Source organism: Haliotis rufescens, unplaced genomic scaffold (genome assembly GCF_023055435.1).
Source record: "Haliotis rufescens isolate VD_foot unplaced genomic scaffold, xgHalRufe1.0.p SCAF_6, whole genome shotgun sequence".
Taxonomy (NCBI): Eukaryota; Metazoa; Mollusca; class Gastropoda; order Lepetellida; family Haliotidae; genus Haliotis; species Haliotis rufescens.
The window spans coordinates 6,663,098-6,676,270 of NW_025964334.1; the positions used below are offsets into that span (position 1 = coordinate 6,663,098).

General features: G+C 47.5%; 1 protein-coding gene across 3 annotated transcripts in view; it reads left to right on the forward strand.

Moving 5' to 3' along the window:
* The window catches only part of LOC124148796 (cytoskeleton-associated protein 5-like), a 71,426-nt gene that overhangs the window by 27,810 nt on the left and 30,443 nt on the right, over positions 1–13,173 (forward strand). For all 3 annotated transcript variants that reach the window (XM_048385584.1, XM_048385586.1, XM_048385585.1), the window contains one exon: positions 3,310–3,435. In XM_048385584.1, coding sequence (XP_048241541.1) covers positions 3,310–3,435 — 126 coding nt within the window. The remainder of the gene's footprint in view (positions 1–3,309; positions 3,436–13,173) is intronic.

Sequence of the window (13,173 nt, forward strand, 5' to 3'; positions counted from 1 at the left end):
CTGATGTAGCTGTCAGGCTTCTGTGTCGTAACTGATGTAGCTGTCAGGCTTCTGTGTCGTAACTGATGTAGCTGTCAGGCTTCAGTGTCGTAACTGATGTAGCTGTCAGGCTTCTGTGTCGTAACTGATGTAGCTGTCAGGCTTCTGTGTCGTAACTGATGTAGCTGTCAGGCTTCTGTGTCGTAACTGATGTAGCTGTCAGGCTTCAGTGTCGTAACTGATGTAGCTGTCAGGCTTCTGTGTCGTAACTGATGTAGCTGTCAGGCTTCTGTGTCGTAACTGATGTAGCTGTCAGGCTTCAGTGTCGTAACTGATGTAGCTGTCAGGCTTCTGTGTTGTAACTGATGTAGCTGTCAGTCTTCTGTGTTGTAACTGATGTAGCTGTCAGGCTTCTGTGTCGTAACTGATGTAGCTGTCAGTCTTCTGTGTCGTAACTGATGTAGCTGTCAGGCTTCTGTGTCGTAGCTGTCAAGCTTCTGTGTCGTAGCTGTCAGGCTTCTGTGTCGTAACTGATGTAGCTGTCAGGCTTCTGTGTCGTAACTGATGTAGCTGTCAGGCTTCTGTGTCGTAACTGATGTAGCTGTCAGGCTTCTGTGTCGTAACTGATGTAGCTGTCAGGCTTCAGTGTCGTAACTGATGTAGCTGTCAGGCTTCTGTGTCGTAACTGATGTAGCTGTCAGGCTTCTGTGTCGTAACTGATGTAGCTGTCAGGCTTCTGTGTCGTAACTGATGTAGCTGTCAGGCTTCTGTGTCGTAACTGATGTAGCTGTCAGGCTTCAGTGTCGTAACTGATGTAGCTGTCAGTCTTCTGTGTCGTAACTGATGTAGCTGTCAGGCTTCTGTGTCGTAGCTGTCAGGCTTCTGTGTCGTAGCTGTCAGGCTTCTGTGTCGTAACGGATGTAGCTGTCAGGCTTCTGTGTCGTAACTGATGTAGCTGTCAGGCTTCTGTGTCGTAACTGATGTAGCTGTCAGGCTTCTGTGTCGTAACTGATGTAGCTGTCAGGCTTCAGTGTCGTAACTGATGTAGCTGTCAGGCTTCAGTGTCGTAACTGATGTAGCTGTCAGGCTTCTGTGTCGTAACTGATGTAGCTGTCAGGCTTCTGTGTCGTAACTGATGTAGCTGTCAGGCTTCAGTGTCGTAACTGATGTAGCTGTCAGGCTTCTGTGTCGTAACTGATGTAGCTGTCAGGCTTCTGTGTCGTAACTGATGTAGCTGTCAGGCTTCTGTGTCGTAACTGATGTAGCTGTCAGGCTTCTGTGTCGTAACTGATGTAGCTGTCAGGCTTCTGTGTCATAACTGATGTAGCTGTCAGGCTTCTGTGTCGTAACTGATGTAGCTGTCAGGCTTCTGTGTCGTAACTGATGTAGCTGTCAGGCTTCTGTGTCGTAGCTGTCAGGCTTCTGTGTCATAACTGATGTAGCTGTCAGGCTTCTGTGTCGTAACTGATGTAGCTGTCAGTCTTCTGTGTCGTAACGGATGTAGCTGTCAGGCTTCTGTGTCTTAACTGATGTAGCTATCAGTCTTCTGTGTCGTAACTGATGTAGCTGTCAGGCTTCTGTGTCGTAACTGATGTAGCTGTCAGGCTTCTGTGTCGTAACTGATGTAGCTGTCAGGCTTCTGTGTTGTAACTGATGTAGCTGTCAGGCTTCTGTGTCGTAGCTGTCAGGCTTCTGTGTCATAACTGATGTAGCTGTCAGGCTTCTGTGTCGTAACTGATGTATTTGGAAGGCTTCTGTGTCGTAACGGATGTAGCTGTCAGTCTTCTGTGTCGTAACTGATGTAGCTGTCAGGCTTCTGTGTCGTAACTGATGTAGCTGTCAGGCTTCTGTGTCGTAACTGATGTAGCTGTCAGGCTTCTGTGTCATAACTGATGTAGCTGTCAGGCTTCTGTGTCGTAACTGATGTAGCTGTCAGGCTTCTGTGTCGTAGCTGTCAGGCTTCTGTGTCATAACTGATGTAGCTGTCAGGCTTCTGTGTCGTAACTGATGTAGCTGATAGTCTTCTGTGTCGTAACGGATGTAGCTGTCAGGCTTCTGTGTCGTAACTGATGTAGCTATCAGTCTTCTGTGTCGTAACTGATGTAGCTGTCAGGCTTCTGTGTCGTAACTGATGTAGCTGTCAGGCTTCTGTGTCGTAACTGATGTAGCTGTCAGGCTTCTGTGTTGTAACTGATGTAGCTGTCAGGCTTCTGTGTCGTAGCTGTCAGGCTTCTGTGTCATAACTGATGTAGCTGTCAGGCTTCTGTGTCGTAACTGATGTAGTTGTAAGGTATTCTGTGTCGTAACGGATGTAGCTGTCAGTCTTCTGTGTCGTAACTGATGTAGCTGTCAGGCTTCTGTGTCGTAACTGATGTAGCTGTCAGGCTTCTGTGTTGTAACTGATGTAGCTGTCAGGCTTCTGTGTCGTAGCTGTCAGGCTTCTGTGTCATAACTGATGTTGCTGTCAGGCTTCTGTGTCGTAACTGATGTAGCTGTCAGGCTTCTGTGTCGTAACTGATGTAGCTGTCAGGCTTCTGTGTCGTAACTGATGTAGCTGTCAGGCTTCAGTGTCGTAACTGATGTAGCTGTCAGGCTTCTGTGTCGTAACTGATGTAGTTGTAAGGCTTCTGTGTCGTAACGGATGTAGCTGTCAGGCTTCTGTGTCGTAACTGATGTAGCTATCAGTCTTCTGTGTCGTAACTGATGTAGCTGTCAGGCTTCTGTGTCGTAACTGATGTAGCTGTCAGGCTTCTGTGTCGTAACTGATGTAGCTGTCAGGCTTCTGTGTCGTAACTGATGTAGCTGTCAGGCTTCTGTGTCGTAACTGATGTAGCTGTCAGGCTTCTGTGTCGTAGCTGTCAGGCTTCTGTGTCATAACTGATGTAGCTGTCAGGCTTCTGTGTCGTAACTGATGTAGCTGTCAGTCTTCTGTGTCGTAACTGATGTAGCTGTCAGGCTTCTGTGTCGTAACTGATGTAGCTGTCAGGCTTCTGTGTCGTAACTGATGTAGCTGTCAGGCTTCTGTGTCGTAACTGATGTAGCTGTCAGGCTTCTGTGTCGTAACTGATGTAGCTGTCAGGCTTCTGTGTTGTAACTGATGTAGCTGTCAGGCTTCTGTGTCGTAGCTGTCAGGCTTCTGTGTCATAACTGATGTAGCTGTCAGGCTTCTGTGTCGTAACTGATGTAGTTGTAAGGTATTCTGTGTCGTAACGGATGTAGCTGTCAGTCTTCTGTGTCGTAACTGATGTAGCTGTCAGGCTTCTGTGTCATAACTGATGTAGCTGTCAGGCTCCTGAGATGCAGCTGCTGATGGGGGACTGTTTGTTGCAGGCAGTGAGAGGGGCAGCTATCGGCCTGCTAGGTACAGTGCACCTGTACATGGGGCCACAACTCAGGATGTTCTTCGAGGATGAAAAGGCTGCCCTGCTGCAGCAGATTGATGCCGAGTTTGAGAAGGTGAGATCAGTTGAGGTGTGGACAGACACAGTGTCTGTCAAGTGTGGAATCTAGTGGGACATCAAGCCTTTGAAAGGCATTTAGAAGTGATACGCATAAGGAAGAGAATTTATGGATGTCAACTTCTTTATTATGAGGAACACAACATTTCGGAGTATATGCTTACTCCTTCATCAGGTTCCTCAAAATACAGAAGTTGACATCCATAAACTCTCTTCCCTATTGTGACATTATCATGATTAACGAAACAAGTATTTTAATGAAAGAAATTCAGGTTGTGGGGGTTAAATGGATTTTGGAGTGAAACTGGTGGTACATTGAAACTGTGCAAGTGCTGAACACATGTATGAGTGACCCCTGATGCAAACGTTCAGAAATATTGACTCTAAATAATGTTGGATTGGGATAGTGAGGAGGTAGAACCATTTCTTTTTTTATGTATGTCCCAGAACACAGGGTGTAAGTTAGTCACCTGTATGCCTGTATGTCCCAGAACACAGGGTGTATGTTAGTCACCTGTATGCCTGTATGTCCCAGAACACAGGGTGTAAGTTAGTCACCTGTATGCCTGTATGTCCCAGAACACAGGGTGTAAGTTAGTTGCCTGTATGTCCCAGAACACAGGGTGTAAGTTAGTCACCTCTATGCCTGTATGTCCCAGAACACAGGGTGTAAGTTAGTCAGCTGTATGCCTGTATGTCCCAGAACACAGGGTGTAAGTTAGTCACCTGTATGCATGTATGTCCCAGAACACAGGGTGTAAGTTAGTCACCTGTATGCCTGTATGTCCCAGAACACAGGGTGTAAGTTAGTCACCTGTATGCCTGTATGTCCCAGAACACAGGGTGTAAGTTAGTCACCTGTATGCCTGTATGTCCCAGAACACAGGGTGTAAGTTAGTCACCTGTATGCCTGTATGTCCCAGAACACAGGGTGTAAGTTAGTCACCTGTATGTCCCAGAACACAGGGTGTATGTTAGTCACCTGTATGCCTGTATTTCCCAGAACACACAGGGTGTAAGTTAGTCACCTGTATGCCTGTATGTCCCAGAACACACAGGGTGTAAGTTAGTCACCTGTATGCCTGTATGTCCCAGAACGCAGGGTGTAAGTTAGTCACCTGTATGCCTGTATGTCCCAGAACACAGGGTGTAAGTTAGTCACCTGTATGCCTGTATGTCCCAGAACACAGGGTGTATGTTAGTCACCTGTATGCCTGTATGTCCCAGAACACAGGGTGTAAGCTAGTCACCTGTATGCCTGTATGTCCCAGAACACAGGGTGTAAGTTAGTTGCCTGTATGTCCCAGAACACAGGGTGTAAGTTAGTCACCTGTATGCCTGTATGTCCCAGAACACAGGGTGTAAGTTAGTCACCTGTATGTCCCAGAACACAGGGTGTAAGTTAGTCACCTGTACGCCTGTATGTCCCAGAACACAGGGTGTAAGTTAGTCACCTGTATGCCTGTATGTCCCAGAACACAGGGTGTAAGTTAGTCACCTGTATGCCTGTATGTCCCAGAACACAGGGTGTAAGTTAGTCACCTGTATGCCTGTATGTCCCAGAACACAGGGTGTAAGTTAGTCACCTGTATGCCTGTATGTCCCAGAACACAGGGTGTAAGTTAGTCACCTGTATGCCTGTATGTCCCAGAACACAGGGTGTAAGTTAGTCACCTGTATGCCTGTATGTCCCAGAACACAGGGTGTAAGTTAGTCACCTGTATGCCTGTATGTCCCAGAACACAGGGTGTAAGTTAGTTGCCTGTATGTCCCAGAACACAGGGTGTAAGTTAGTCACCTGTATGCCTGTATGTCCCAGAACACAGGGTGTATGTTAGTCACCTGTATGCCTGTATGTCCCAGAACACAGGGTGTAAGTTAGTCACCTGTATGACTGTATGTCCCAGAACACAGGGTGTATGTTAGTCACCTGTATGCCTGTATGTCCCAGAACACAGGGTGTAAGTTAGTCACCTGTATGCCTGTATGTCCCAGAACACAGGGTGTAAGTTAGTCACCTGTATGCCTGTATGTCCCAGAATACAGGGTGTAAGTTAGTCACCTGTATGCCTGTATGTCCCAGAACACAGGGTGTAAGTTAGTCACCTGTATGCCTGTATGTCCCAGAACACAGGGTGTATGTTAGTCACCTGTATGCCTGTATGTCCCAGATGACAGGGTGTAAGTTAGTCACCTGTATGCCTGTATGTCCCAGAACACAGGGTGTAAGTTAGTTGCCTGTATGTCCCAGAACACAGGGTGTAAGTTAGTCACCTGTATGCCTGTATGTCCCAGAACACAGGGTGTAAGTTAGTCACCTGTATGCCTGTATGTCCCAGAACACAGGGTGTGAGTTAGTCACCTGTATGCCTGTATGTCCCAGAACACAGGGTGTAAGTTAGTCATCTGTATGCCTGTATGTCCCAGAACACAGGGTGTAAGTTAGTCACCTGTATGCCTGTATGTCCCAGAACACAGGGTGTATGTTAGTCACCTGTATGCCTGTATGTCCCAGAACACAGGGTGTAAGTTAGTCACCTGTATGCCTGTATGTCCCAGAACACAGGGTGTAAGTTAGTCACCTGTATGCCTGTATTTCCCAGAACACAGGGTGTAAGTTAGTCACCTGTATGCCTGTATGTCCCAGAACACAGGGTGTAAGTTAGTCACCTGTATGCCTGTATGTCCCAGAACACAGGGTGTAAGTTAGTTGCCTGTATGTCCCAGAACACAGGGTGTATGTTAGTCACCTGTATGCCTGTATGTCCCAGAACACAGGGTGTAAGTTAGTCACCTGTATGCCTGTATGTCCCAGAACACAGGGTGTAAGTTAGTCACCTGTATGCCTGTATGTCCCAGAACACAGGGTGTATGTTAGTCACCTGTATGCCTGTATGTCCCAGAACACAGGGTGTAAGTTAGTCACCTGTATGCCTGTATGTCCCAGAACACAGGGTGTAAGTTAGTCACCTGTATGCCTGTATGTCCCAGAACACAGGGTGTAAGTTAGTCACCTGTATGCCTGTATGTCCCAGAACACAGGGTGTAAGTTAGTCACCTGTATGCCTGTATGTCCCAGAACACAGGGTGTAAGTTAGTCACCTGTATGCCTGTATGTCCCAGAACACAGGGTGTATGTTAGTCACCTGTATGCCTGTATGTCCCAGAACACAGGGTGTAAGTTAGTCACCTGTATGCCTGTATGTCCCAGAACACAGGGTGTAAGTTAGTCACCTGTATGCCTGTATGTCCCAGAACACAGGGTGTAAGTTAGTCACCTGTATGCCTGTATGTCCCAGAACACAGGGTGTAAGTTAGTCACCTGTATGCCTGTATGTCCCAGAACACAGGGTGTAAGTTAGTCACCTGTATGCCTGTATGTCCCAGAACACAGGGTGTATGTTAGTCACCTGTATGCCTGTATGTCCCAGATGACAGGGTGTAAGTTAGTCACCTGTATGCCTGTATGTCCCAGAACACAGGGTGTAAGTTAGTCACCTGTATGCCTGTATGTCCCAGAACACAGGGTGTATGTTAGTCACCTGTATGCCTGTATGTCCCAGAACACAGGGTGTAAGTTAGTCACCTGTATGCCTGTATGTCCCAGAACACAGGGTGTAAGTTAGTCACCTGTATGCCTGTATGTCCCAGAACACAGGGTGTAAGTTAGTCACCTGTATGCCTGTATGTCCCAGAACACAGGGTGTAAGTTAGTCACCTGTATGCCTGTATGTCCCAGAACACAGGGTGTAAGTTAGTCACCTGTATGCCTGTATGTCCCAGAACACAGGGTGTATGTTAGTCACCTGTACGCCTGTATGTCCCAGAACACAGGGTGTAAGTTAGTCACCTGTATGCCTGTATGTCCCAGAACACAGGGTGTAAGTTAGTCACCTGTATGCCTGTATGTCCCAGAACACAGGGTGTATGTTAGTCACCTGTATGCCTGTATGTCCCAGAACACAGGGTGTAAGTTAGTCACCTGTATGCCTGTATGTCCCAGAACACAGGGTGTAAGTTAGTCACCTGTATGCCTGTATGTCCCAGAACACAGGGTGTAAGTTAGTCACCTGTATGCCTGTATGTCCCAGAACACAGGGTGTAAGTTAGTCACCTGTATGCCTGTATGTCCCAGAACACAGGGTGTAAGTTAGTTGCCTGTATGTCCCAGAACACAGGGTGTAAGTTAGTCACCTCTATGCCTGTATGTCCCAGAACACAGGGTGTAAGTTAGTCAGCTGTATGCCTGTATGTCCCAGAACACAGGGTGTAAGTTAGTCACCTGTATGCATGTATGTCCCAGAACACAGGGTGTAAGTTAGTCACCTGTATGCCTGTATGTCCCAGAACACAGGGTGTAAGTTAGTCACCTGTATGCCTGTATGTCCCAGAACACAGGGTGTAAGTTAGTCACCTGTATGCCTGTATGTCCCAGAACACAGGGTGTAAGTTAGTCACCTGTATGCCTGTATGTCCCAGAACACAGGGTGTAAGTTAGTCACCTGTATGTCCCAGAACACAGGGTGTATGTTAGTCACCTGTATGCCTGTATGTCCCAGAACACACAGGGTGTAAGTTAGTCACCTGTATGCCTGTATGTCCCAGAACACACAGGGTGTAAGTTAGTCACCTGTATGCCTGTATGTCCCAGAACGCAGGGTGTAAGTTAGTCACCTGTATGCCTGTATGTCCCAGAACACAGGGTGTAAGTTAGTCACCTGTATGCCTGTATGTCCCAGAACACAGGGTGTATGTTAGTCACCTGTATGCCTGTATGTCCCAGAACACAGGGTGTAAGCTAGTCACCTGTATGCCTGTATGTCCCAGAACACAGGGTGTAAGTTAGTTGCCTGTATGTCCCAGAACACAGGGTGTAAGTTAGTCACCTGTATGCCTGTATGTCCCAGAACACAGGGTGTAAGTTAGTCACCTGTATGTCCCAGAACACAGGGTGTATGTTAGTCACCTGTACGCCTGTATGTCCCAGAACACAGGGTGTAAGTTAGTCACCTGTATGCCTGTATGTCCCAGAACACAGGGTGTAAGTTAGTCACCTGTATGCCTGTATGTCCCAGAACACAGGGTGTAAGTTAGTCACCTGTATGCCTGTATGTCCCAGAACACAGGGTGTAAGTTAGTCACCTGTATGCCTGTATGTCCCAGAACACAGGGTGTAAGTTAGTCACCTGTATGCCTGTATGTCCCAGAACACAGGGTGTATGTTAGTCACCTGTATGCCTGTATGTCCCAGATGACAGGGTGTAAGTTAGTCACCTGTATGCCTGTATGTCCCAGAACACAGGGTGTAAGTTAGTTGCCTGTATGTCCCAGAACACAGGGTGTAAGTTAGTCACCTGTATGCCTGTATGTCCCAGAACACAGGGTGTAAGTTAGTCACCTGTATGCCTGTATGTCCCAGAACACAGGGTGTGAGTTAGTCACCTGTATGCCTGTATGTCCCAGAACACAGGGTGTAAGTTAGTCATCTGTATGCCTGTATGTCCCAGAACACAGGGTGTAAGTTAGTCACCTGTATGCCTGTATGTCCCAGAACACAGGGTGTATGTTAGTCACCTGTATGCCTGTATGTCCCAGAACACAGGGTGTAAGTTAGTCACCTGTATGCCTGTATGTCCCAGAACACAGGGTGTAAGTTAGTCACCTGTATGCCTGTATTTCCCAGAACACAGGGTGTAAGTTAGTCACCTGTATGCCTGTATGTCCCAGAACACAGGGTGTAAGTTAGTCACCTGTATGCCTGTATGTCCCAGAACACAGGGTGTAAGTTAGTTGCCTGTATGTCCCAGAACACAGGGTGTATGTTAGTCACCTGTATGCCTGTATGTCCCAGAACACAGGGTGTAAGTTAGTCACCTGTATGCCTGTATGTCCCAGAACACAGGGTGTAAGTTAGTCACCTGTATGCCTGTATGTCCCAGAACACAGGGTGTATGTTAGTCACCTGTATGCCTGTATGTCCCAGAACACAGGGTGTAAGTTAGTCACCTGTATGCCTGTATGTCCCAGAACACAGGGTGTAAGTTAGTCACCTGTATGCCTGTATGTCCCAGAACACAGGGTGTAAGTTAGTCACCTGTATGCCTGTATGTCCCAGAACACAGGGTGTAAGTTAGTCACCTGTATGCCTGTATGTCCCAGAACACAGGGTGTAAGTTAGTCACCTGTATGCCTGTATGTCCCAGAACACAGGGTGTATGTTAGTCACCTGTATGCCTGTATGTCCCAGAACACAGGGTGTAAGTTAGTCACCTGTATGCCTGTATGTCCCAGAACACAGGGTGTAAGTTAGTCACCTGTATGCCTGTATGTCCCAGAACACAGGGTGTAAGTTAGTCACCTGTATGCCTGTATGTCCCAGAACACAGGGTGTAAGTTAGTCACCTGTATGCCTGTATGTCCCAGAACACAGGGTGTAAGTTAGTCACCTGTATGCCTGTATGTCCCAGAACACAGGGTGTATGTTAGTCACCTGTATGCCTGTATGTCCCAGATGACAGGGTGTAAGTTAGTCACCTGTATGCCTGTATGTCCCAGAACACAGGGTGTAAGTTAGTCACCTGTATGCCTGTATGTCCCAGAACACAGGGTGTATGTTAGTCACCTGTATGCCTGTATGTCCCAGAACACAGGGTGTAAGTTAGTCACCTGTATGCCTGTATGTCCCAGAACACAGGGTGTAAGTTAGTCACCTGTATGCCTGTATGTCCCAGAACACAGGGTGTAAGTTAGTCACCTGTATGCCTGTATGTCCCAGAACACAGGGTGTAAGTTAGTCACCTGTATGCCTGTATGTCCCAGAACACAGGGTGTAAGTTAGTCACCTGTATGCCTGTATGTCCCAGAACACAGGGTGTATGTTAGTCACCTGTACGCCTGTATGTCCCAGAACACAGGGTGTAAGTTAGTCACCTGTATGCCTGTATGTCCCAGAACACAGGGTGTAAGTTAGTCACCTGTATGCCTGTATGTCCCAGAACACAGGGTGTATGTTAGTCACCTGTATGCCTGTATGTCCCAGAACACAGGGTGTAAGTTAGTCACCTGTATGCCTGTATGTCCCAGAACACAGGGTGTAAGTTGGTCACCTGTATGCCTGTATGTCCCAGAACACAGGGTGTAAGTTAGTCACCTGTATGCCTGTATGTCCCAGAACACAGGGTGTAAGTTAGTCACCTGTATGCCTGTATGTCCCAGAACACAGGGTGTAAGTTAGTTGCCTGTATGTCCCAGAACACAGGGTGTAAGTTAGTCACCTCTATGCCTGTATGTCCCAGAACACAGGGTGTAAGTTAGTCAGCTGTATGCCTGTATGTCCCAGAACACAGGGTGTAAGTTAGTCACCTGTATGCATGTATGTCCCAGAACACAGGGTGTAAGTTAGTCACCTGTATGCCTGTATGTCCCAGAACACAGGGTGTAAGTTAGTCACCTGTATGCCTGTATGTCCCAGAACACAGGGTGTAAGTTAGTCACCTGTATGCCTGTATGTCCCAGAACACAGGGTGTAAGTTAGTCACCTGTATGCCTGTATGTCCCAGAACACAGGGTGTAAGTTAGTCACCTGTATGTCCCAGAACACAGGGTGTATGTTAGTCACCTGTATGCCTGTATGTCCCAGAACACACAGGGTGTAAGTTAGTCACCTGTATGCCTGTATGTCCCAGAACACACAGGGTGTAAGTTAGTCACCTGTATGCCTGTATGTCCCAGAACGCAGGGTGTAAGTTAGTCACCTGTATGCCTGTATGTCCCAGAACACAGGGTGTAAGTTAGTCACCTGTATGCCTGTATGTCCCAGAACACAGGGTGTATGTTAGTCACCTGTATGCCTGTATGTCCCAGAACACAGGGTGTAAGCTAGTCACCTGTATGCCTGTATGTCCCAGAACACAGGGTGTAAGTTAGTTGCCTGTATGTCCCAGAACACAGGGTGTAAGTTAGTCACCTGTATGCCTGTATGTCCCAGAACACAGGGTGTAAGTTAGTCACCTGTATGTCCCAGAACACAGGGTGTATGTTAGTCACCTGTACGCCTGTATGTCCCAGAACACAGGGTGTAAGTTAGTCACCTGTATGCCTGTATGTCCCAGAACACAGGGTGTAAGTTAGTCACCTGTATGCCTGTATGTCCCAGAACACAGGGTGTAAGTTAGTCACCTGTATGCCTGTATGTCCCAGAACACAGGGTGTAAGTTAGTCACCTGTATGCCTGTATGTCCCAGAACACAGGGTGTAAGTTAGTCACCTGTATGCCTGTATGTCCCAGAACACAGGGTGTAAGTTAGTCACCTGTATGCCTGTATGTCCCAGAACACAGGGTGTAAGTTAGTCACCTGTATGCCTGTATGTCCCAGAACACAGGGTGTAAGTTAGTCACCTGTATGCCTGTATGTCCCAGAACACAGGGTGTGAGTTAGTCACCTGTATGCCTGTATGTCCCAGAACACAGGGTGTAAGTTAGTCATCTGTATGCCTGTATGTCCCAGAACACAGGGTGTAAGTTAGTCACCTGTATGCCTGTATGTCCCAGAACACAGGGTGTATGTTAGTCACCTGTATGCCTGTATGTCCCAGAACACAGGGTGTAAGTTAGTCACCTGTATGCCTGTATGTCCCAGAACACAGGGTGTAAGTTAGTCACCTGTATGCCTGTATTTCCCAGAACACAGGGTGTAAGTTAGTCACCTGTATGCCTGTATGTCCCAGAACACAGGGTGTAAGTTAGTCACCTGTATGTCCCAGAACACAGGGTGTATGTTAGTCACCTGTATGCCTGTATGTCCCAGAACACAGGGTGTAAGTTAGTCACCTGTATGCCTGTATGTCCCAGAACACAGGGTGTAAGTTAGTCACCTGTATGCCTGTATGTCCCAGAACACAGGGTGTATGTTAGTCACCTGTATGCCTGTATGTCCCAGAACACAGGGTGTAAGTTAGTCACCTGTATGCCTGTATGTCCCAGAACACAGGGTGTAAGTTAGTCACCTGTATGCCTGTATGTCCCAGAACACAGGGTGTAAGTTAGTCACCTGTATGCCTGTATGTCCCAGAACACAGGGTGTAAGTCAGTCACCTGTATGCCTGTATGTCCCAGAACACAGGGTGTAAGTTAGTCACCTGTATGCCTGTATGTCCCAGAACACAGGGTGTATGTTAGTCACCTGTATGCCTGTATGTCCCAGAACACAGGGTGTAAGTTAGTCACCTGTATGCCTGTATGTCCCAGAACACAGGGTGTAAGTTAGTCACCTGTATGCCTGTATGTCCCAGAACACAGGGTGTATGTTAGTCACCTGTATGCCTGTATGTCCCAGAACACAGGGTGTAAGTTAGTCACCTGTATGCCTGTATGTCCCAGAACACAGGGTGTAAGTTAGTCACCTGTATGCCTGTATGTCCCAGAACACAGGGTGTAAGTTAGTCACCTGTATGCCTGTATGTCCCAGAACACAGGGTGTAAGTTAGTCACCTGTATGCCTGTATGTCCCAGAACACAGGGTGTATGTTAGTCACCTGTATGCCTGTATGTCCCAGAACACAGGGTGTAAGTTAGTCACCTGTATGCCTGTATGTCCCAGAACACAGGGTGTAAGTTAGTCACCTGTATGCCTGTATGTCCCAGAACACAGGGTGTATGTTAGTCACCTGTATGCCTGTATGTCCCAGAACACAGGGTGTAAGTTAGTCACCTGTATGCCTGTATGTCCCAGAACAC